Raw genomic sequence first — 23518 nt, forward strand, 5'->3', positions numbered from 1 at the left:
AACAGACACAATAATGATAAGTTCTCTATTCTTTCCCTGTTGTTTGAATCGTTTGGAGTCAGGCCTGTTGGCTATGCATTTCTTAATCTGTGCTGGGGGTTCCTACCAGTCAGTGTCTGATCCGTGTCTTTGAGCCAGCAGAACTCACTGAATACTGCAAATCGAAATGCCTTTGCTCATTCCGCCTTTCAGAAGGGCATCGACCCCCTGGCCATCATCCTGTGCTCTCAGGCACCAGACAGGGATTATTGTGAATATTGCCAGTTGAAGAAACCATGGCGCTGAGAAGACAAGCGCCTCATCTGAGGTTTCAGGCTGGGTGCCCCTGAGAACCCATGGTCAGTGCATCTGTCTTGGATTTAGTGTGAGGCAATCAGGGGCCAGTGTTGGTAGCAGAGTAAGGTCTCCTCAGAGATGTTCTAATCTGAAAATCTGTGAATATGTTTCCTTCCATGGCCATGGGGGGATTCAGGTGGTAGGTGGAAAAGGGACTAATCAGCTGACTTTATAACAAAGAAGTCCACCTGGGTTATTTTGGGGAGCCCAGGGTAATCAATGTAATCACAAGGGTGTCTAATTGGGGAAGAGAGGGCAGAAGAGTGAGTGTCAGAGTGAAGTAACATGAGCACGACCCCCTATCATTGCTGGCTTTGAAGATGGAGGAAGGGGCCATGAGCCAAGGAAGGCGGCACCTCTAGATCCCAGAAGAGACAAGAAACGCATTCCCACCCAGGGCCTTCAGAAAGGAAGGAATCTCTGCTGACACCTTGATTTTAATGAAATCATTTTGGCCTCCAGAAAGGAAGGGAACATAGGAGGTGGAAGAGAAGGAAAAGAATTGAGTTGAATATAAAAATAAATTTAAAGAACAAAGAGAAGCAAAGAAGGGGAGGAACAACCACATTGGAGGGAAGGGAGCAGAGATGAGAGATGTTTGGGATCCTGATTTTTGGTTAACAAATAGCTTTACTTCTCAGCAATGTGGTCCCCTAAAGAGGTTCTGCTCAGATCTAGTGTTCTTAGCTGGCTTTCGACAGTTAACTAACCAGGGACTTCTTCTTGAAATATGTTCTCTTCCTAGATTCTGTGACTTTGAACTCTCTATCATGGGTAGTGTTAAAGCGAACTAAATATGGCCAGAGAAGGACTCCAGTACTTTTATATTGGAGTCCTTGTGGACGAACTGCGATCTAACATAACAGGTAGACAAGAGTGAGAACCTAACTTAGGAGTATGCACCTGTCACAATAGCTGAGTCGTGGCCAATCCCAGCAGCCGTACTTCAACCATTTATACGTTGCTGAGTGTTCAGACTGTGTTTAAATCAGGCAAATGCTGAGCTGAATAACCAACCCAGTTGTTTCTGTACATTACCCCTGATTTCTGTACATCACTTCCCGTTGTTTGGTCTGTAAATCTTCCACCATGTGGCTGTCCTGGAGTCTCTCTAAATTTGCTGTGATTCTCGGGGCTGCCCGATTCACCGTTCATTACCCAATGAAGGTCCTTTAAATTTAACTCGGCTGAAGTATTTGTTTTGACCGTAGACGCAGCTTCTGTACGTTTAGCAGATCTAATGTTTGGAGTTCCCTATGGCTAAAGCTTGGGGCTGCGTTGCTTTTTGCTTCCAGGTGAGCTTATCAGTTCCCCAGACATAAAGGACACACACACCTACTGGTTTATCCTCATGCAGCATCTGGACTACACACACACACACACACACACACACACACACACACACACACACACACCACTCTGCTTCACATCTTAATCTGGATGTCACTCAGACCTCTCAAACATAACATGTTCAACATAGGATTTTTTTTTTTTTTTGGAGGCAACCTCTGCCTCCCAGGTTCAAGTGATTCTCCTGCCTCAGCCTCCCAAGTAGCTGGGACTACAGGCGCCTGCCACTACACCCAGCTAATTGTTTTGTATTTTTAGTAGAGATGGGGTTTCGCCATGTTGCCCAGGCTGGTCTTGAACTCCTGAGCTCAGGCAACCTGCCCACCACCGGCCTCCCAAAGTGCTAGGATTACAGCTGTGAGCCACTGCACCCGGCCTCAACATGGGATCTTAAGTTTTTTCTCTTGTCATGCTTTGTATTATTATTTCCAATTATTCTTTCCTCTTCCATGAAAGAGGATTAAACACCCCACCCAGTTCCTAGTTACTTACATACCTTCTTGGGGAAGGGTCCACTTACCAGGCTTGCCATGTGTGGTGTAACAAAAATGTATCTGTTCATCTGTGAAATGAGGCTAATAGATACCTGTTGTTGGTCCCTAGTTCCTGGCACAGAGCTTCAGAAACACTTGTAATTTCCTGAGCAACAGGAATGTCTTTGTGATGCTAATGACCCCCGACAGCCCCTAGATGGCTTCAGGATGGGGGCTGGTCACCAGAAGGACCAAGCAGTTGGTTAGAAAGTTGGGACTTGGGTTGATCACGACCATGGGGATGGAGGAGAGAACCAGAGATTGAGGTCGATCAACCAATTTAATAAATGTAATCAATCTGATGCCCACATAATGACACATCAGTAAAAAATGCTGCAGCACAGGCTTGGTGGAAGTTCTTCAGCGGAGTTGATGAATGCATCGATTGATGTCCTGGCCCTGGGAGGGTGATTCCACGGGGAGAGGGCATCAAAATTTTGCGTTCCCTCCCAAACTTCATCCTATTTGATGGCAATTTTTGATTTAAGTCTGTTTTTGCTGAATTATAACTAATTATTTCTAATATAACCTCTAATGTAACATCACCTTTTAGATTTTCTTTTACCTTCCATTGTTATTATTGCCATGTTTCCAAAATTCTTCAAGATTTGAAAACTTAAAGGAAGTGTGGTGAGTAGTTACAGTTCCCTTTCATGCCTAACATTGTTTTCTTCCTTCCTTTCTTTCAACCTTGGTCAAACTTTCAGACATTTGCCTATTTTATTAGTCTTCTCAAAGAACCACCTTTTGATTATTTATTTTGATTTTGTTAGTTTCTGCTATTATTTTCTTCCTATCACTTTCTTTGATTTACTATGTAGTTATTTCTCCAATTTCTTTCTTTCTTTTCTTTTCTTTTGTTTTTTTTTTTTGTTTTTTGAGACGGCGTCTTGCTCTGTTGCCCAGGCTAGAGTATAGTGGCGAGATCTCAGCTCACTGCAACCTCTGCTTCCTGGGTTCAAGCGATTCTCCTGCTTCAGCCTCCCGAGTAGCTGGGACCACAGGTGTGTGCCACCACGCCTGGCTAATTTTTTGTATTTTTAGTAGAGACGGGGTTTCACCGTGTTAGCCAGGATGGTCTCGATCTCCTGACCTCGTGTTCCACCCGCCTCAGCCTCCCAAAGTTCTGAGATTACAGGCCTGAGCCACCGTGCCTGGCCCTCCCCAGTTCATTTCATTCAATATTTAGCTAACAAATTTTTAGGTTTCTTCCCCCTTTATGAATAATATAAGCAATTAAGGCTATATAGGCCCCTCTAACTATTGCATTAGGTATGTCCCAGAAGGTTTTATTTCAGTTCTAAATATTTTATCATTTCCATTATTATTTCTTTTGATGTATCAATTATTTATGTTTTCAAACTACAAATATAGTTTTTGGACTTCTTTGAGTCAGAGTCTTACTCTGTCACCCAGGCTGGAGTGCAATGGTGCGATCTGGGCTCACTGCAAACTCCGCCTCCTGGTTCAAGTTGATTCTCGTGCCTCAGCCTCCTGAGTGGTCAGATTACAGGTGTGTGCCACCATGCCATGCCTGCGAATTTTTTTGTAGTTTTAGTAGAGATGGGCTTTTACCATGGTGGCCAGGCTGGTCTCGAACTCTTGGCTTCAAGTAATCTGCCTACCTCAGCCTCCCAAAGTGCTGGGATTACAGAGATGAGCCACTGTGCCCAGCCTAGTTTTTGGACTTCTTCATACAATTACTTTCCTACATTATGTTTATTTCAGAAAACATGGCCTGTATGACCATGTATGAACTTAAACCTGTTGAGTCTCTTTTTCACTCTCCCTGATTGGAGCTCTGGGCAGGTCTGGCTTCTTTGGCCTCCTGTGCAGTGTTTCCTAGTCCTCTTCCTCTCAGTGAGTCCTTCCAGAATTTTGCTTTTCTTTAGGGGGGTTTCAGCTGCAATGCTAGTGACTTTTCACTTCCTCATCTGCTTCCTCATCTGCTGATCCTGTTTGACATTAAAACCCAAGCTTGTGCTCCCCAAGAGCCTGCTCTGCCCTACCCGGCAGCAGCCGAGCCCCAGGACCGGGACTCAGCATCCCGACTGGCTCTCTCTTGACTCCCACCGACTGGGGATTTCCATTCTTTATTAGGAGTTCTGCACTGCTTTTAGAAGGAAGCTTGTGACATTTCCGTCAGTATCTGTAGGTCTGCTGTGCCGAAGGGTGTTTAGGTTTAGGTCATTATATCCACTCTATGCTTTTTCAAACATTGAGACCATTGTGTTTGATTTTCTTTTCTCTTTCCATTCTCTCCAAACAGAAACTGTACTTCTCGATACGATTCCCTCTAAGTAGAGAAAGGTTCACACAAGGAAGCCATGACAAGAAAAGCACAAACATGAATGTTCCCTTTATCTGCAGTTAAGTCACTACTTGTTATGTGAAATAAAGTAACAAGTTATTAATGGCAGAATTATAGAAGTGGAAGGCAGATGAGTGGTTGCCAGGAGTTCAGGAAGGGACAGAAGCTGGTGGGTTCTGTGGTTATAAAAGGACCTCAGGACAGAACCTTCTGGTCACGGAGCTGCTGTGTCTTCCCTACGGTGGTGGTTACACGAGTTTACATACTAAACAGACAAACGCTCGCATAGACCTCAAATACACGGATGCCTGGACAAGTTATACCAGGCTCCCGGTTGGCACAGATGTACTTTTATTTTTATTTATTTTTTATTTTTTGAGATGGAGTCTCCTTCTGTCACCCAGGGTGGAGTGCAGTGGTGCAATCTTGGCTCACTGCAACCTCTGCCTTCCGGGTTCAAGCGATTCTCCTGCCTCAGCCTCCTTAGATGTACTTTTAAACTCAGTTATCTAAAAAAGGGTCTTGCTGGCCAGGCGCGGTGGCTCATGCCTGTAATCCCAGCACTTTGGGAGGCTGAGGCGGGTGGATCACGAAGGTCAGGATATCGAGACCATCCTGGCTAACATGGTGAAACCCCATCTCTACTAAAAATACAAAAAATTAGCTGGGCGTGGTGGCTGGTGCCTGTAGTCCCAGCTACTCGGGAGGCTGAGGCGGGAGAATGGCATGAACCTGGGAGGCGGAGCTTGCAGTGAGCTGAGATCATGCCACTGCACTCCACCCTGGGGGACAGAGCGAGTCTCAAAAACAAACAAACAAACAAAAAACAGGGGTCTTGTCCCAGATGCCAAGAGCGAGTTCTTGGATCTCACATGGGAAAGAATTCAGGGCAAGTCGCAGAGTATAGTAAAGTTAAACCTGCTTATTAGAAACTATTACAGAGTGGGGTGTCCTTGAAAAGCAAGGAGCACCTTAAACGTAACGCTTGCCTATATAGCATATTAAGGCAAAGAAGAGTGTAATTTTTTACAAAGATTTGTGATCAGCTTGCAACAGGCTATTAATAGTTATTTTCTTGTGCAACTATTGATTTCAGCAAGAATTTATGAATGTGTTGTTGTTATCTCTAAAGCGAACCCTATTCTTAAAGTAGGAATGCTTTTTGTTCTTCAAATACCTGGACATTTCCGTAAGTTTTAGTTCTTTACGTAGGTCAACTCGTTCCCTCAACTATCAACATTTTGTGACGGAGAGTGCTCAACCCCCAGGGAATGTCCCCCAGCAGGTTTGCCTTTATCCAGCCTTTATTCAGGATGGAGTCACCCTGGTTAGGACGCCTCTGACCATTCCGATGTTCTCATAATCAGTACCCAATAGCTTGATAAGAATCTCACAAGGTATTTGCAACACTGTAAGAAATAGCAATTTGGCTTAACAAGACATTACATCTTGTGCAGAAGTAAAGGAAATATACATTTATAATATCCTATCGAGTATTCTAACTCCCTGCTACTGAAACTGCATCAACATCACCAGAGAGCTTGTTAGAATACAACCTTTGCAGTGAGCCATGAGCGTGCCACTGTACTCCAGCTGGGTAACAGAGGGAGACCCATCTTGAAAGAAAGAAGAGAGAGGGAGAGGAGAGAGAGAAGGAAGGAGGAGAGGGGAGGGGAGGGGAGGGGAGGGCAGGTGAGGGGAAAGAAATGCAGCCTTTCTGGCCCCAGATGTACTGAAGTAGAATCTACCAGTTAACAATATCCCCAGGTGATCTGAATTTGTATTAAAGTTTCAGATGCATTTGTCCAAATCCTTTATTAAATTGATATGCTTAGATTTTTCTCACATAATCTTCAAATGAAATTATAAGGGGCATGATTATAAACAATTATCTAGCAATGATATCTCTTAAGTCCTTGAATGGCATTTCCAAAAACACGAGATAACATTTACTGTAACTCAAGGTGAAAAATGTTTCATCAAAGACTATGCCAGTGTCTGCCCAAAATAATGGGAGCAGCTACATGGAACACAAAGATGCTCTCAGGGACCATCAAAGGAAGTATCAATTGTGACGTCTCTGCAATGTGCCACGTTTCACTTTCGAAGACGTTTTCCAAGTTTGATCAAAGTTCTCCATCGTGCATAGACCATGTCAGTTTGGGACATCTTGGGTGCACAGAGAGGAAGCCTCGTGGGTCGAGAGTTCTGGTATTTCGATTCTTTGCATGAGTTACCGCTCATGGGTGGCATGACTTTCGAGGTCTCGGCTTCTTTGTCAGTGATAGGAGAGACTGAGCCAGACCAGCAGGTTTCAGGCAATCTCAGAAGTATCTGCAAAGGCACTGTGCAGCTTACTCTCGTGCAGAGAAAGATGAGATCTTTGGGTGAGGATCCGAAACCCTCGTGTGACCACCCCGCACGCCAGCTTAATGAGAGCAGTCCTGATACCATGTTTTTACCTATTGTATTTATTTGTGCATCCTCATTTGAACAAAGGATGTTGCTATTGAAAGAAGGCTGAGAACAAATGTCTATTAAGGAAGGTCTCATGGAAATACTTTGATTCTAAGTTTAAGGACCATGTAGTTACCCTGAAGTCAATGGGACACAGAACACATATAGCACTGAGGATAGTGACCTCAGTAAACATTGCAAGATTGATCATTAATTGTCATCTGTAGGATACAGTAAATTCCTCTTTCAAAGTTTAGCCTGTTAATATCTTTTAAAATTTAAGAGGGAGACAATTGTTAAGTACAATGAGTTCTCTGAGTTCCTCTCCAAAGAACCAATGTGTCAGGATGTTCGGCTGTTCTTTGTTCTCCACTTTAAAGTTTAACTTTCTCGTTCTTTACGTCTGTTTGCCCCTAGTTTCAGTAAACAACTCCCTCCTAGCCTCTATCACCTGCTCTGTCCTTAGTCACCTGTTCTGTCCTTAGTCATCCATAGTCACCCGCTCTGGCCTTAGTCATACTTAGTCATCTGCTCTGTCCTTAGTCACCTGTTGTGTCTTTAGTCACCTGCTCTGGCCTTAGTCACCTTTAATCACCTGTTCTATCCTTAGTCATCGTTAGTCACCTGATCTGTCCTTAGTCACCTGCTCTATCCTTAGTCAACCTTAGTCATTTGCTCTGTCCTTAGTCATCCATAGTCACCTGTTGTGTCCTTAGTCACCTGTTCGGTTGTTAGTCACCCTTAGTCACCTGTTCGGTCGTTAGTCACCTGCTCTGTCCTTGGTCACCTGTTCTGTCTTTAGTCATCCTTAGTTACCTGTTCTGTCCTTAGTCATCCTTAGTCGCCTGTTCTGTCCTTAGTCGCCTGCTCTGTCCTTAGTCATCCTTAGTCACCTATTCTGTGCTTAGTCACCTGCTCTGTCCTTGGTCACCTGTTCTGTCCTTAGTCATCCTTAGTCACCTGCTCTGTCCTTAGTCATCCTTAGTCACCTGTTCTGTAACCGTCCTGCCACTCTGGCTCGTACCCCTGCTCTCTTTAAAATAGCCAATCGGAATTAGCTTAGACTGTGCGGTCAAACCCTAGTAAATAGGGGAAAGATATAGCAGTAGGGCTAGCTGTGTTAGGAATAAGGCCCCCTTCCCCTCCCTTGTCCAGTGTGCTCTTGCCATTGTTCCATCCATGAGATGCACACTTCTATAAAGGTAAATTGCCTTGCTGAGAAAACTTTTGCCTGAGTGCTATTTTCAGTTGGTGGCACCAAGCATTTACTTCCAACATCATCCCATCCAACAGCCTCACAGTTGCCCTGTTATGGCTGAACGAGCTTGTAGTATAGGCCTGGGGAGCATGAACACAGATTCCAGAGTGAGACTGCCAGTGCCGAAATGAGACTGTTAGTAGTTTTTATTTATTCCACGTTTGTTCTAGGTTTCACTGAGGAAACGTTGGTTTCAGGGTGCTGCTCAGATTCCCCTGGGCTGTTATCTGCATATTACTTTGTGTCTGATGGGTCCTCTGGGTAGCTGACACTGACATAGAGTTCAAAGAGTAAGAGATGACCAAGGGTGACTCCTGGGAAAAATAAAAGGGAGTAGAAGCAGGCTGAGATATGGAAAACCTTCCCGCCACTGTGGAGGTCTGACAGCTTAGACCACATTACAGGTCACATGTGGGCTCGGCCAACTCCACAGGGAGTTCTAGGGTGAGGAGCCTCATGTTGGGCTGAATCAGCCAGGCCCCTGTGCCTTTCTGTGCCCACTTCTTGGCTTGGGACTGCCAAGAAAGAGCATGGCATTAACTTGAAAGCCGAGGTCGATCTTAAATGAACTACCAGATGCAGGTTGGAGCGTGTTAGCTACCTGCACTCATCGCTGTGGAAGAGAAAGTTCTTTCTCTAAGGGAGATCTGAGAGCTACTGCCCTGGGGCTGCCATGTAGCTCTCGCTCTCTCTCTTTTTTAAAAAAATAGCTTTATTGATGTGTAATTCACATGCCTTAAAGCTTACCCATTAAAAGTGTACTGTTCAGTGATTTTAGTAAATGTATACAGTTGTGTAACCAAAATCACAATCCAGTTTTAGAACGTTTGCATCATCCCAAAATGTTTGCTCCCTCTTCCCACTCCCATCCCCAGCTGCAGGAGACCATGAATCTGTTTCGTGCCTCTAGTTTTATGGTTTGTAGAAATGGTATCTAAATGGAATTATACAATCTGTAGTCTTTTGTGTCTGACCTCTTTCACTTGTGTTTCTGAAGCTCATTCATGTTGTTGCACGTGTTAGTAGTCTATTGCTTTTTAGAAGTGTGCTGAGTAGCATTCCATGATGTGGATATACATTTTATCTACTTTTCAGTTGATGGGCTAATTTCTGGTTATTATGAATAATGTTGCTATGAACATTTGTATACAAGACCTTGTGCAGATCCATGTTTTCATGTATTTTGGTTACATACCTAAGAGTGAAATTGCTGGGTCATATGGTAATTGAATGTTCAATTTTTTAAGCAACTGCCAAATGGTGTTTCAAAGTGGCTGTATCATTTTGCAGTCATGCCAGCAATGTAGGAAACTACATATCGTAGTTTCTCCATATCCTGGTCAGATTTTGGAATTATCAGTCTTATTGTTTGCAGTCATTCTAGTGGGTGTGTAATAGGTATTTCATTGTGCCTTTAATTTGTATTTCCCTAGTGACTAATAATATTGACCATTTTAATGTGCTTATTTGTATATCTTTTTGTGTGAATTGTCTTCAGCTTTTTCTTTATCCTTTTATTAATGAGTTATGAGTTCTTTACATGGTGTGGGTACAAGTCCTTTATTAGATATATGGTTTGCAAGTATTTTTTCATAGTCTGTGGCTTGTCTTTTTCATTGTTTCTTATGGTTTCTTCAGAAGAGCAAAACTTAAAATTTTGACGAAGTCCAACTTATTTTTTTAATGAATTGTGCCTTTAGTGTGATATCTAAGAAATCTTTGCCTAACCTAAGGTCAGAATGATTTCCTGCTGTGCTTTCTTCTGTACATTTTATTTTTTACATTAGGTCAATGATTCTCAACTGGAAACAGTTTTGCTCTCCAGGGCACATTTGGGAATATCTAGAGACGTAGATTGTCACAACCGGGTGTGTGTTGGGGGAGGGGTGCCACTGGCATCTAATAGGCAGAGGCCAGGATACAGCTAAACATCCTACAGTGCACAGGACAGCTCTCCACAGCAAAGAATTATCCACCCCCACAAACGCCAACAATGTTGAGGTTGAGAAACCCTGACTTAGTCCATGTTTAGCTAATGTTTGTGCATGGTGTGAGGTAAGGATCCTAGTGCTTTTTTTTTTCCTTCTGCCAGCACCATTTGTTGAAAAGAATATGCTACTATACTGAATTGCCTCAGCAGCTTTGTTCAAAGTCAATCGGCCATAAATATGAAGATTTATACCTGAATTCTCTGTTATTTGATTTACATGTCTATTCTTTTGCCAATATAATACTTTTGTTGTTGTTGTTGTTGAGATGGACTCTCCTAGGTTCAAGCTATTCTCCTGCTTCAGCCTCCTGAGGAATGGAGATTACAGGTGCATGCCACCATGCCTGGCTAGTTTTTTGTATTTCTAGTAGAGACGAGGTTTCACCAAGTTGGCCAGGCTGGTCTTAAACTCCTGACCTCAAGTGATCCACCCGCCTCAGCCTCCCAAAGAGCTGGGATTACAGGTGTGAGCCACGGTGCCCGGCTGATACTTTGTGGTTATTGTAGTTTCATAGACAGTTTTGGAATCAGGTTCTATTAATCCTCCAACTTTGCTTTTAAAAAAAATTGTTTTGTCTACTAGAGGTTCTTTGCATTTTCATAAAAAATTTAGCATCAGCTTTTCAAATTCTACAGAAGAGCCACCTGAGATTTTAATGGATTGCATTGAATCTATACATCAATTTGAGAACTACCATCTTAACAATATTGCATCTTCTAATCCATGAACTTTGTATATGTCACTATTTAAATCTGTAACTTCTTTCAGCAGTGTTTTACGGGTTTCAGTATACAGATGTTACACTTCTGTTGCCAAGTCTATTCCTATTTTGTTTATTTTTAGATGCAATTTTAAATGGAATCATGGTCTTAATTTCATTTTGAATTGCTTATTGACTATATATAAATACAATTCTGTTAGTTTTGTATATTAACTTTGTGTATTGCAATCTTGCTAAACTTGTTATAAGTTCTTGTAGGGGTTTTTTTTTTTTCATTCCTTACAATTTCTATATATAGTGTCTTATATTCTTGAGAATAAAGACTTCTATTTCTTCACTTCCAATCTGTATAGCTTTAATTTCCTTTTATTGCCTTCTCTGGGTAGAATCTTTAATACAACGTTGAATAAAAGTGGTGAGAGCCATAAGCCTTTAAAAAAATTAAAAAGAATTCAGAATCCTGAGAACCTCTAGTCCTGTATGTTTTGATTAAGGCTTTGCAGACCCACAGTAAGCTACTAATAGGATTGTTGGAAGGGTAAAATGAAGTACAACATGTAATATGCTTAGTGTAATGTCTAGCAACAGTTAGTTCTCATAAAATATTAGCTTTCAGAAAGAGAATCTTGACTGGCCACTGGCAGGCCAGCATCAAGGATCAGAACTTAACATTGAGGACTGAGGCCTGGGTGGGCAGAGGCTGGGCTGGCTCCATGGCTGATGTGGTGGGTGATGGAAGTTCTCTGTGGCTTGTCCCCAGCATGAGTCAGCAGAATGTTTGTCAGCCTCCTCAGGGATTTTTGGTGCTGTGGGAGCGCTACCAAGCCAGGATGCTTGTGGTTATAGAGAAATGTAATGTGAAGCGAGTGGACTCAGGAATGACGCATTGTATTGAAGTTCAATTGCTGTTAGAGGATGAGTATCATGAGGGGATGATTTGGATGTATGCATTATTTTAAAACCAAGAGAAAACCCTTCATGATTTCCAGTTTCTATGGTTTTCTATAGAATGCCAATTTCTACAGAACGCACTGCTACGTCCCTTCTCAAAGGTTCATTCTTGAAGTTGATCTGTTATATCTGTTGAGGGACTTGAAATTGGAGGTAGATAACCTGGAGTGGGAACAGCACCACAGTGAGGGCTCAGTGGCACCTTCGACCTCGCTGGGACTCAGCATCTCGTTTATGGTTCTTGTAGAGATCCTTCACCTCCTTGGTTACATGTGTTCCTAGGTATTTCATTCCATGGCTATTGGAAATGGGATTGCGTTCTTGATTTGGTGCTCAGCTTGAATGTTATTGTGTATGGAAATGCTGGTTTTTGTACATGGATTTTCTATCCTGAAACTTTACTGAAGTCGTTTATCGGTTCCAGGAGCCTTTTGGCAGAGTCTTTAGGGTTTTCTAGGTATAGAATCATATTGGCAGTGAAGAGAGACAGTTTGACTTCTTTTCCTATTTGGATGCCTTTTATGGCTTATTCTTGCCTGATCACTCTGGCTAGGACTTCCTAGCATTTCATTTGTTTAGAAGGTGACAGACACATCGGTGTTTCTTATTCATTTATTTATTTGAGATGGAGAGTTGCTCTGTCGTCCAGGCTGGAGTGCAGTGGAGCAATCTTGATTCACTGCAACCTCAGCTCACTGCAACCTCCGCCTCCTGGGTTCAAGCGATTCTCCTGCCTCGGCCTCCTGAGGAGCTGGGACCACAGGTGTGCGCCACCACACCCAGCTGATTTTTGTATTTTTAGTAGAGATGGGGTTTTGCCACATTGGCCAGGCTGGTCTCGAACTCCTGACCTCAGCCTCCTAAAGGGCTGGGATTACAGGCGTGAGCCGCCGTGCTCAGCCACAAATCGGTGTTTCTGTGAATCAGCCCCAGCTGCCAATTTCCTCTCGAGGACGGCAGGCAAAACGTGGCCAATGGACATTGTGATCCCTTGTTGGTGATGCTTTGTTCACCATAAAGCAGGCTTGCAGAAGTAAGACACTCAGATGGCACCAATCATCCTGTATAACACCCCCATACCTATCTGCTTTCATTACTTTAAGAGAGGAATCTCCACTAGATAAAAGTCACCTTAATAACTGACAAATGTCTTTCCTACCTAACAGATAATGTATTAATAAAGATCTTCGAATCTAAGCCAAGAAACTTTCAGAGCTCTCTAGTTGTTCTCAGTAATAAAACAATGTCAATGAATTTCCATTCTTTATTTGGCAGTACCGTGTTCTAATGACAAAGGTTCTGTGACCTTTCAATTAAGATCATTACTAAGATACAAAGACTGGAATTCTATAGAAGAGGCCTGACAGATCACCTGAGGTCAGGCATTTGAGACCAGCCTCGCCAACATGGTGAAACCCCGTCTCTACCAAAAATACAAAAATTAGCGGGGCATGGTGGCGCATGCCTATCGTCCCAGCGACTCGGGAGGCTGAGGCAGGAGAATTGCTTGAACCCGGGAGGTGGAGGTTGCAGTGAGCTGAGATTGTGCCACTGCACTCCAGCCTGAGAATCAGAGCAGGAATCCATCTCAAAAAAAAAAAAAAAAAAAAAAAAGGCCCGAAGCTTTTCTGAACCACAAATTCAGTCATCAGAAAGTCACCTGAGAGTTCTTAAGCACCACAACGCGTGGCAAACATGATATCAAAAGTCATCTTCTATACGCCAGTTCCTTCTCCTCACAATTGTTTCTCACTTGAACATCCAAAGACAGTTTTGCAAGCTGTGCAGTCACCACAGGCCAGTGAGGTCACTGTCATTGTGGCAATAGGTAGTTTTCAGAGGCACAGACCTTGTGCTGGGTGATGGAATCTAGAGAGAGAGGGAAAAGCAGTTTAGCATTCATAATAGCTAGCCACACAGGAAAGTGATAACCTGTTTCTATATACATGAAACTATATTTAAAAACAAATGGTCAAGAGCTGTGTTGTCCATAGGCCCCCCCGTCCATAGAGCACACATGACTTTTTAAATTAACATGAAACAAAATTCAATACAATGAAACATTCAGGTCTCAGTCACACTGGCCAGTCCCATTAGATTGAGGACACAGATGACGCTCCCATCGTGGCTGAACACTCAGTGGGCAGGGTGGGAAGCTTGCCAGTCTGTGACACAGGAGTTCTCTCATCTTAGCTCACCACTTCCAATACTCTCAGCATAAGGCAGAGGATAAAGAAATACATAAATGAGTTTTAACTGTGACACCAATGGTGAGAGGGAGGCCGTGCCATCCTATCTACCCAGCGTAGGTATTTTTTATGGAATACCAAGTGAATAAGCATACTTCCTAAGACTCAGTTCTTCATAGCTCAAATTAAAGGGGCTCTAAAGTCCCATCAGTTTGAAACTCGACTCTTTTACGAAAATTACAAGTGGCACCTGGTCCAGGATAGCGCTGCAGGTGCAGCTGAAGGATCACCACAAGTGAGCCTGGCAGCTGGCAGAAACAACCCCTCCCTCTTTCCTCCGTCCTGGCCAGTGTACTGCACTGCATTCTATTCCTACTGTTAGAAAAAAAAGGAATGAGGTCCACTGTCAGCACTGATTGGATGATAAGGTAGATTAAATCAATCAATTGCAATTACAGAATCACAATGATTGTGTGATTATGGAATTATAATTACAGAATTATATTTGAAGGAACTTAAGAAGTCACACAGAAGAGTGATAGAAGGTGGAAAGCTATACTGGTGGTATGGTACAAAAAAGAAAAAATGGGTTTATTGTATAAATACTTTTTAAATGGAAGAAAAAAACGACTTATCTTAGTTACAGGTCAAGATAGTGTCCCAGAATGTAACTGTTGTCTTCTCAATACAAATGTGCCTCCACCCGGGAGGCCTGGGCCAGTGAGGGACACTCAGGTGAATTTCAGAAGGGAGGAACACTAACATTTGTGATAGCTTATATATATAAGAAATGATACAGTTAATAACATTGTATATGACAGTTATTATTAGCACTAGGTATACTACTTCTCTCCACAACAGTGAAGCAGGTATTATCATGATTTACATTTTTTTCTCTTTTTGAGATAGGATCTTGCTCTGTCACCCAGGTTAGAGTGCATTGGTGCAAACATGGCTCACTGCAGCCTCAGTCTCCTGAACTCAGGTGATCCTCCAGCCTCAGCTTCCCAGGTAGACAGGACTATAGGTGTGCACCACCACACCCAGTTAATTTTTGGATTTTTTGTGGAGCCAATGTCTCACTTTGTTGCCCAGGTTGGTCTCAAACTCCTGGGCTCAAGCAATCCTCCTGCCTCAGTCCTCTGAAGTGCTGGGATTACAGGCGTAACACACCACACCTGGCTTGACTTTTCTTATGCAAACTTTTGCCATGTATAAGTTTCAATTTCTTACGTATTCAAATTATATCAACACTTTTTCTATTGCATCTGGCTTTTGAGTCATAGGTAGGTGGAAGCCTTTCCCGATACTCAGGTTATAAGTCATTCAGCCACATCTGTATGTTCTTCCATGCTGTAAAAATTCTCTGGATTCAATTTTTACACTTAGTTTTCTGACTAGGTGTCAGTTTTGAAAAACCAGAAAAAAAAAATGCAGAAAACATGATGCTCTTTGCAAATTCATCTAAAAATTCAATATAATCCCCAAATTTCAAACTTTTAAAAAAGAAAAGGACACGTTTATTCTAAAGCTTATGGGAAAGAAAAAAAATGCATAGGAAGATGATTTTAAAAAAGAGAAATAATGAGAAAAAATTTGACATATCAGATATCAAATAAGTCTGTATAATTACAGCAGTAAAACAGAGGTTAGCACGGAATAGACAAATAGATCAATGGACGAGAATAACCAGAAACACGCCCATACCATGTGGGAATGTAAGAGAGGACTCACAGGGGCATTATAAGTCGATGTCAATAAATGAGTTATTAAAAACGACATGGTCCCCTCACATTATATAATAAGTGAAGTGCAGATGCATTAAAGGTCTAAATATTTTTTAAAACTATAAATAGAATAATATGAGATTATTTTTAAAGCTCAGAGGGTGAGGAAGACCTTTCTAAGCAAAACCACTAAGTGTAGGTGCCATGGAGGAAAAGAGGTGTTTAATTTTATAAAAAAAAATAGTTAAAAATAAAAAACTTGGTAATACTTAAGTCATCATAAGCACAATTAAAGAGACAGAATTTTGTAACATTTACAGCAAAAGTTTCATGTCCGTATTACGTAAGCACAGCTGTTAAACAGGGTGAAAAAGATAAATAACTCAATTTCAAAAGAGGCAAGGGATCAGGACTGGCAATTCATGAATGATAAATCTCCTAAGATACTCAGACTCATTAGGAATTTAGTCGCCAGGGAATTACAAATGAATGAGATCTATTTTTTTAAACTAATCAGATCACCCAACATTGAAACTATGGGTTATGTCCAGTATTGGACATAGGAATTTATAGGACATAGGAAATAGGTCTTTATATACTGTTAGTGATAGTGTAAATTGGTGCAGCCTTGTGTATCAGAATTTAAGTACACATATCCTAGGGCACAGTAATTCCACTGCTTTGAATCTATTTTACAGAAATCTTCATGTGCCTGGGCTTGGGCTAGAATAATTGTAGCTCAAGAAAATCTCTTAAAATTGAATTCAGATTGTTCAATTAGAAAACACACACACACACACACACACACACACACACACACACATACACACACAAGTTTAAAATAGCAGAAGGCAGCCGTGTGGCAGGGTTCATGCCTGTAGTCCCACCTACTTGGGAGGCTGAGGTGGGAGGACTGCTTGAGCCCAGGAGTTTGAGGCCAGCCTGGGCAACACAGTGACATCCTGTTTCTAAAATAAATAAATAAATAAATAAATAAATACAATAGCAGAATAACAAAAATAACAGAAAGACATTAATTTATTAACATAAATTAATTACCGTACCTCCCAATGGTTAAAAAGAATGAAGTAGCTGTATATGTGTTAAGCTGGAAGGATCTTCTAGACATAGGGTTAAATAAAAACTCATGAAAAAACATGTGATTCTCCAATTTATATAAAAACAAATCCCTAAACAATATCTATGTTTATATACATTTATTTCTATGTAAACATGCTTTTTTTTTTTTTAAACATACAGGATCTTGATCCATTGCCCAGACTTGAGTGTAGTGGTATGATCATGGCTTCCTGCAGCCTGGAATTCCTGTCCTCAAGTGATCCTCCCACCTTGGCCTCCTGAGTAGCTAGGACTACAGGCATGTGCCACGACACCAGGCTACTTAAAAAAAATTTTTTTTTGTAGGGACAGGATCTTTCTGTGTTGCCAAGGCTGGTCTCAAACTTCTGGCATTAAGCAATCCACTCACCTTGGCCTCCCAAAGTTTTAGGATTATAGGTGTGAGTCACTGGATCTGACCATAGTATGTTTACATTCATAAATATGTTTTTAAAAGAAATCTAGAAGATACACTTCCATCTTTATTGTAGTTACTTTAAGGAAGAGTTGTAAGACTGGGGGACCCTGTGTACTTCTCTACTGTTTGAGTTCTTTGACTATGAAATCAAACATCACTCCATCCACCCATCTACCCATCTACCCATCCATCCATCCATCCATCCATCCATCCATCCATCCATCCACTCATCCACTCATCCACCCATCCACCCATCCACCCATCCACACATGTATCCTTCCATCCACATATTTGTCATGGTGGGGATAAAGGCTGCCTGAAGTATTGATCTTTAAACAGAGACAAGATAGAAGAGAAGCCTACATGTAACCTCACAACAAAGTCTGTACCTTACACCTCTCATGGCCTGCTCTAGGACGTGCTGCCTGAGGAATTACACTGGACTTCTGAGCAGTGGCCTTGAGGTGTGCACGGGGCTGTGACTGAGTGTTTGGTCGGCACTCTGGGAGGTCTGAAGTGCATCTGACCACTCAACAAGGGCCGACAGCTCCAGGGTCATGTCCAGGGAGCCCCTCACAGCCCCATGTTCCTAACTAAACACACACAGGAAAAATGATTTCTATCCAAGTTTATTTGGCATCTGAAGATAGCCACATCCCCAAATTCCAATGTCACTTCATAGGAATAATCCTCAAACATCCCATAAAATGTGGTCTTAGGATAGATGTTAGAGTAATGCCAGTCCTGGCTGGTAGAGACAGAGATGAGTAGAAAGTTGAACTGCCCTTGAGCAGCTCTGTGAAATTTAAATTAAAAAAAAAAAAAGTTTTTTCTTTCTTTTTTTTTTTAAGCAACAGTATTTAGCAGTTCTTGGCAGGCATTTACGCACAAGCTAAAGTTTACTAGCCACGCCTCTGTCTTATGGGTAGGATACAGAATCAACATGCTGCCAAAATTAATTTTTTATACTACGGTGAGCAAGTCACTTTATTTAACTAAAACTGCGGTTGCCAGCATCCAAGTGTGGTTAATGGCACGGTGTGCAGAAGTCCAGGAGCGCATGGGACCCATGTGAGCTTTCGCTTTGCTTATCAAAATAAGTAAGCATGTTAGGGCTGGGAGATCTAGCCAGATCTCCACTCTGGTAAGGAATGGCCCAGCTCCCTCACTGTGGGACAGTGGTCACCCAGCCTCTGCGGCTTCATGGCTTAAGGCAGCCCCTGACAGTAGAGCCCAGCAGGTTACACATGTTCCTAGAGTCGTTTCTCACAATGAGCCCAGAGCTGCCTGCTGTGTCATTTTCATCTGCTCATCCCACATCTCTCCTCTTTCACACAGCCGTGCTGTAGGCACTGCTTCTGCAGACTGAATAAACCACCACTCATTCCATGATTCTCCCGGGTCCTGACTTCTAGGTGCCTCGCTCTGGAAGCTCAGAACTCAAGACTAGGTGCCACCTTTGATTCTTCTTTCTCTAATATGCCACATCCAAGCTATCAACAAGTGCAGCTGGCTTTGAAATGTATATTTAAAATCTGACAACTTCACAACACCTCCATTGATATGTCCCTGGTCCTAACCCCCATCAGTAATCACCTGAACCACTGCAAAGGTCCAAGATTGCTTTATCTGCTTCCGTTAAAAAACATATGTCAGCACTTTGAGAGGCCAAGTTGGGAGGATCCCTTGAGCCCAGGAGTTCAAAACCAGCCTGGGCAACATTGGGAGACTCTGTATCCATCAAAACAAAAACAAACACAAACAGAGTAAACAAACATATACCAGAGCCTATTCTTCCCACTTAAAATCCTTCTGCGACTTCCATTTACCTTAGAACAAAACCCAAACTTCTTGGTGTTGTCTGTTAAGGTGTCAGTGGTCTGGAATGGTCCAGCTGAAGCTGCCTGCTTTTCCAGCTTCATTTCCTATGGCTTTGTCTTCTCTCCCTTCATTTCAGCCATGCTAAACTTACCACTTCTCTTGACCTCTCAGCCCTTACCGTTCCTGGAAGGATCAGTCCCATAGACCTACAAGAGTCCATCCTTCTCTTCATCATCTGGGCCTCAGCTCAAATGCCACTCACCTGCAAGGGGCCTACCTTACTCCTACTCTCCATACTCACCCAGTTTTCTTCATTGCATTTACCACCATAAGGATTTTTAAAGAAACTGTTTGTTGCCTGTCTTCTCCCTTAAATGTTAAGTCTCACAGGGGCAAAGGCTGTCGACTGCTGTGCCTGCAGTGCCTAGAATATGCTCGGCATATGACAAGTGTGTAGGAAATATCTACTGGGTAAATGAATGAATGACCTGATGCCATGTGGCTGTTTTGTAGCTCAGTCTAATAAAACAGCAGTTCTCAACATATTTTTTCTACTCTGCTATTTTACACATCACTGATACTTCTCTAGGACATCCTAAGAATGTGTTACAGACAAGAAAGTCTGCCATTTACGTGTGACTCCCAGCACACCAACTTCTGTTTCCCATCCAGGAAACGTGTAAAAGGATATTACAGGTGGCGTGTCCTTCATCCAAAATGCTCGAGACCAGAAGTGTTTTAAATTCCAGATTTTTTTTTTGGGGGGGGGGGCATTTTTGGAATGTACAATGAGAGATCTTGAAGATAGGACCAGAGTCTAAAACCAAAATTCATTTATGTTTCATCTACATCTTATACACATAGCCTAGAGGTAATTTTATATGATATTTTAAATCATTCTGTGCAGAGGCTGGTGTGATTGTCAGGTGTGACAGCATGACTGTAGTCCCAGCTACACAGGAGGCTGAGGTGGGAAGGTCGCTGGAGGCCAGGAGTTAAAGGCTGCAATGAGCTATGATCGCAGCACTGTAACCAGCCTGGGCAACAGAGCAAAACTCTGTTTCAAAAAACAAATTTTGTGCATGAAACAAAGTCTGTGTACACGGAACCATCAGAAAGCAGAGGTGTCACTATCTCAGCCCGCACCGCATGTGGACAATCAGTGGTTGTGTGGTATCACCCTCGTTCCTGATTTTTTTTTTTTTTTTTTTTTTTTTTTTTTTGAGACAGAGTCTCACTCTGTCGCCCAGGCTGGAGTGCAGTGGTGAAATCTCGACTCACTACCGCAACCTCTGCCTCCCGGGCTCAAGCGATTCTCCTGCCTCAGCCTCCCAAGTAGCTGGGACTACATGCATGTGCCATCACGCCCGGCTAATTTTTGTTAATTTTAGTAGACATGGGGCTTTGCCGTGTTGGCCAGGCTGGTGTTGAACTCCTGGCCTCAAGCGATCTGCCCACCTTGGCCTCCCAAAGTGCTGGGATTACAGGCGTGAGCCACCGTGCCTGGCCCTGACTCTGAATTTATATGCTACCAACGAGCAATCATTTCCTTACACTTATTCACACGTAAGTAGTTAACAGTAAAAAAAGAAGACATGCCATTAACACAGTGGAGACTCATGTGCTCAGGGGAGCTAAGCAGCCTGTGGCATCAGCAGAGACTGGAATCAGCCGTTGAACAGCAGCAGCAACAACACACAACAGCAGGCCTCTGGTCTCCCAGCCATGCTGTGCTTTGATTCGAAGGTTAGGGGACATTTACTTTTCAGGTGAGAAGGAACATAAGAAGCAGTTACAGGCGCAGGAAGTGGGTCCTCTGGGGACAAGGAGGCATTCTGCTGGGTGGCTTTTTAATGGTATCTGCCCCACTGACAATGGTCTTAGAATTTTTAATGGTATCTGCCTCATTAACAATGGTCTTAAAACCGACAGCTCCTTTCTGTTGGTTCGGTGTACACAAACTTTGTTTCATGCACAAAATATTTACTTAATGTTTTGGTTTTTTTTTTTGAGACAGGGCCTCGCTCTGTTTCCCAGGTTGATGTGCAGTGGCATGATCATGGCTCACTGCAGCCTCTAACTCCTGGGATCAGGCAAGACTCTCACCTTAGCCTCCCACACAGCTGGGACTATAGTCACGTGTCACCATGCCCGGCTAATTTTTTTTTTCTTTTTTGTCTTAGGAGTCTGTCTTTGATTTTATAAGCTGACATGATTTCTTGTTCTGTTGTGAATGCACGCTGCTCTAGGCCTCAGTTAACCCATCACACATGTGCTCCACACTGTCCACGGGTGCTTTTTCTGCAGTGTTAACATAATCTCATGGTTGGTATCATCATGAACACCTGGATTCAGAACCATTCTGGCTATAGCTTCATCAGTCAGTGAAATGAACAACTGGAGCCCATTATCAGTGTTAAAAACAACATTAATGTCTACTTCTTCCAGCTGACTGATGAACTCAGAAGGTATATTTTTTCCATAGGTAAGGAGGTCAGACGTCCTTTTCTTCTCACTTGACAAGCTGAATTCTTCTAAGTCACCACCTTGTTCATCATCATCACTGAACACAGTCATAGGCCAGAGGTCACGCCAGGCATGCACAGCTGTGTCTTTAGTCACTGTGTTGCAAGCGTTGGCAACAGCGTGTATGGCTCCTTCATGCTCAACTCCTGAAAATCGTTTACACCTACACCTCCGTTCCCTGCTGCGAGCATGCAATTCAAGAAAGTGTTTTTATACTTACTTTCCACTGATCTAAAGATACCCTGGTTACATGGCTGAACTAGAGAAGTCACAACTGGGGGGAAGTACACAGCATCAATATTATCTTTGATGAGAATTTCAGTTGGGGGATGAGCAGAACAGTAGTCAAGGCATAAGAAAATCTTGCTGTCACCATCCGGTCCAACTTTTCTGCAGCGAGCACAAGAGGCCTCTGAGAAATGTTTGTAACATCGATCAGAAAAGATGCCCCCTGGTTACCCACGCCTTTTTGTTAGCATAATAATGGACTGATAAGAAATTTATTCCTTGAAAATAGCAAGGACAAAAGCTTCTGCCCATGAGAGCAAGTTTACACTTATGCGTGCCTGCTGCATTTGCACAGCACTGCAAGTCATTCTGTCCTTGCCATCCTTAATTCCTGTACGGGCTGTCCCATCAGCTGTAGTCAGCATCTTTCTGGGGCAACAGCACCCAAATGGTGATGTCTCATCAGTAATACAGACTTGTTCTGGCATCAGATTTTCATCAGCGATAATCTTGGCAAACTCGTCAATGAGTTTTGACTCGGCTTTGTGATCTGCAGATGCTTTAAAACTTGAATTCCATGTCATTTCTTAATATCTGCAACCAGCCTGTTGAATATTCACAGTTCCCTTCAATTTTCAGTTCATTGGGATAGATCTTCGCTTGTTTCATGATCAGCATACCACTGAGTGGCACGTGGTCAGTGTGATGCACGTGTTCAGATCTAGTTTTTCAATACACGATTGACGTCTTCATTTTTAGCTTTACGCAGAGTTTTTCTATTTTCCATTAACTTCTGCTCATCACATTCAGCACAGAACTTCAAAAGTGTATCCTTCTGTGTCTTCAGGTCATGTATGGTGGTCATCCCAACACCATACTCTTCTGTAAGACATTTCACACTTATACTGCTGTTCAGTTCCCCCAACAAGTTGCCTGTGCTATTGATAAACATAAATTCTTCCTCTTTTTCTGATCACTGTTACACATAGGGGATCTGCAGGCCTTTTGACATTTTCAGTAATATTTTTACATGACACAGCAGAGAATAAGCAAAAAACCACAGTGAGTAATGCATGGAGTTCTTGGCCCCACGTGAGGTATCATGGGGAATCTGTGGTGGGTGCGTCCAGCCTGCACACGTGCCATTTTATTATACGTTGTGGGCATGCTTGCGTGGGGGAATCTGGGTGTGCATGGAAAAGTTATACTGTAGTTGAAGGGGGCTGGGTGGGTCTTTTTTCCCTTGGGGACACTAAATCAACCATGTCGTGCACCTGTGCTTTGACTATGCCCTGTCACATGAGGTCAGGTGTGGAATTTTCCACTTGTGTTGACAAGTTGGCACTCAAAAAGTTTAGGATATTGGAGCATTTCAGATTAAAATTAGGAATGTTCAACCTGTATTACGTGACTAGCCTTGAATCCACTATTATTTACTATTTTTTCTATTACATTTTATAATTGTTTATCATTGGGTATACAAATGCTAATGATTTCAGCGAGTGGATCGTATAAACAGTAATTTTGCTGAATGAGTTGTAACAGTCTATTTACTCTTTATGTTTCTATGTAGACAACTGCA

General features: G+C 42.6%; 1 protein-coding gene and 1 long non-coding RNA gene across 3 annotated transcripts in view; one reads left to right on the forward strand and one right to left on the reverse strand.

Annotated features, from left to right (window-relative positions):
* LOC108516720 (uncharacterized) overlaps positions 1-23518 on the forward strand; it is a 96755-nt gene that overhangs the window by 55423 nt on the left and 17814 nt on the right. The window lies entirely within an intron of this gene.
* The window catches only part of MCPH1 (microcephalin 1), a 246742-nt gene continuing 236728 nt past the window's right edge, over positions 13505-23518 (reverse strand). Inside the window, 1 exon segment of the mRNA XM_017854315.1 lies at positions 13505-13777. Coding sequence (XP_017709804.1) covers positions 13722-13777 — 56 coding nt within the window. The 3' untranslated portion in view covers positions 13505-13721.

The sequence above is a fragment of the Rhinopithecus bieti genome, unplaced genomic scaffold, assembly GCF_001698545.2.
Source record: "Rhinopithecus bieti isolate Rb0 unplaced genomic scaffold, ASM169854v2 scaffold_39273, whole genome shotgun sequence".
NCBI lineage: Eukaryota > Metazoa > Chordata > Mammalia > Primates > Cercopithecidae > Rhinopithecus > Rhinopithecus bieti.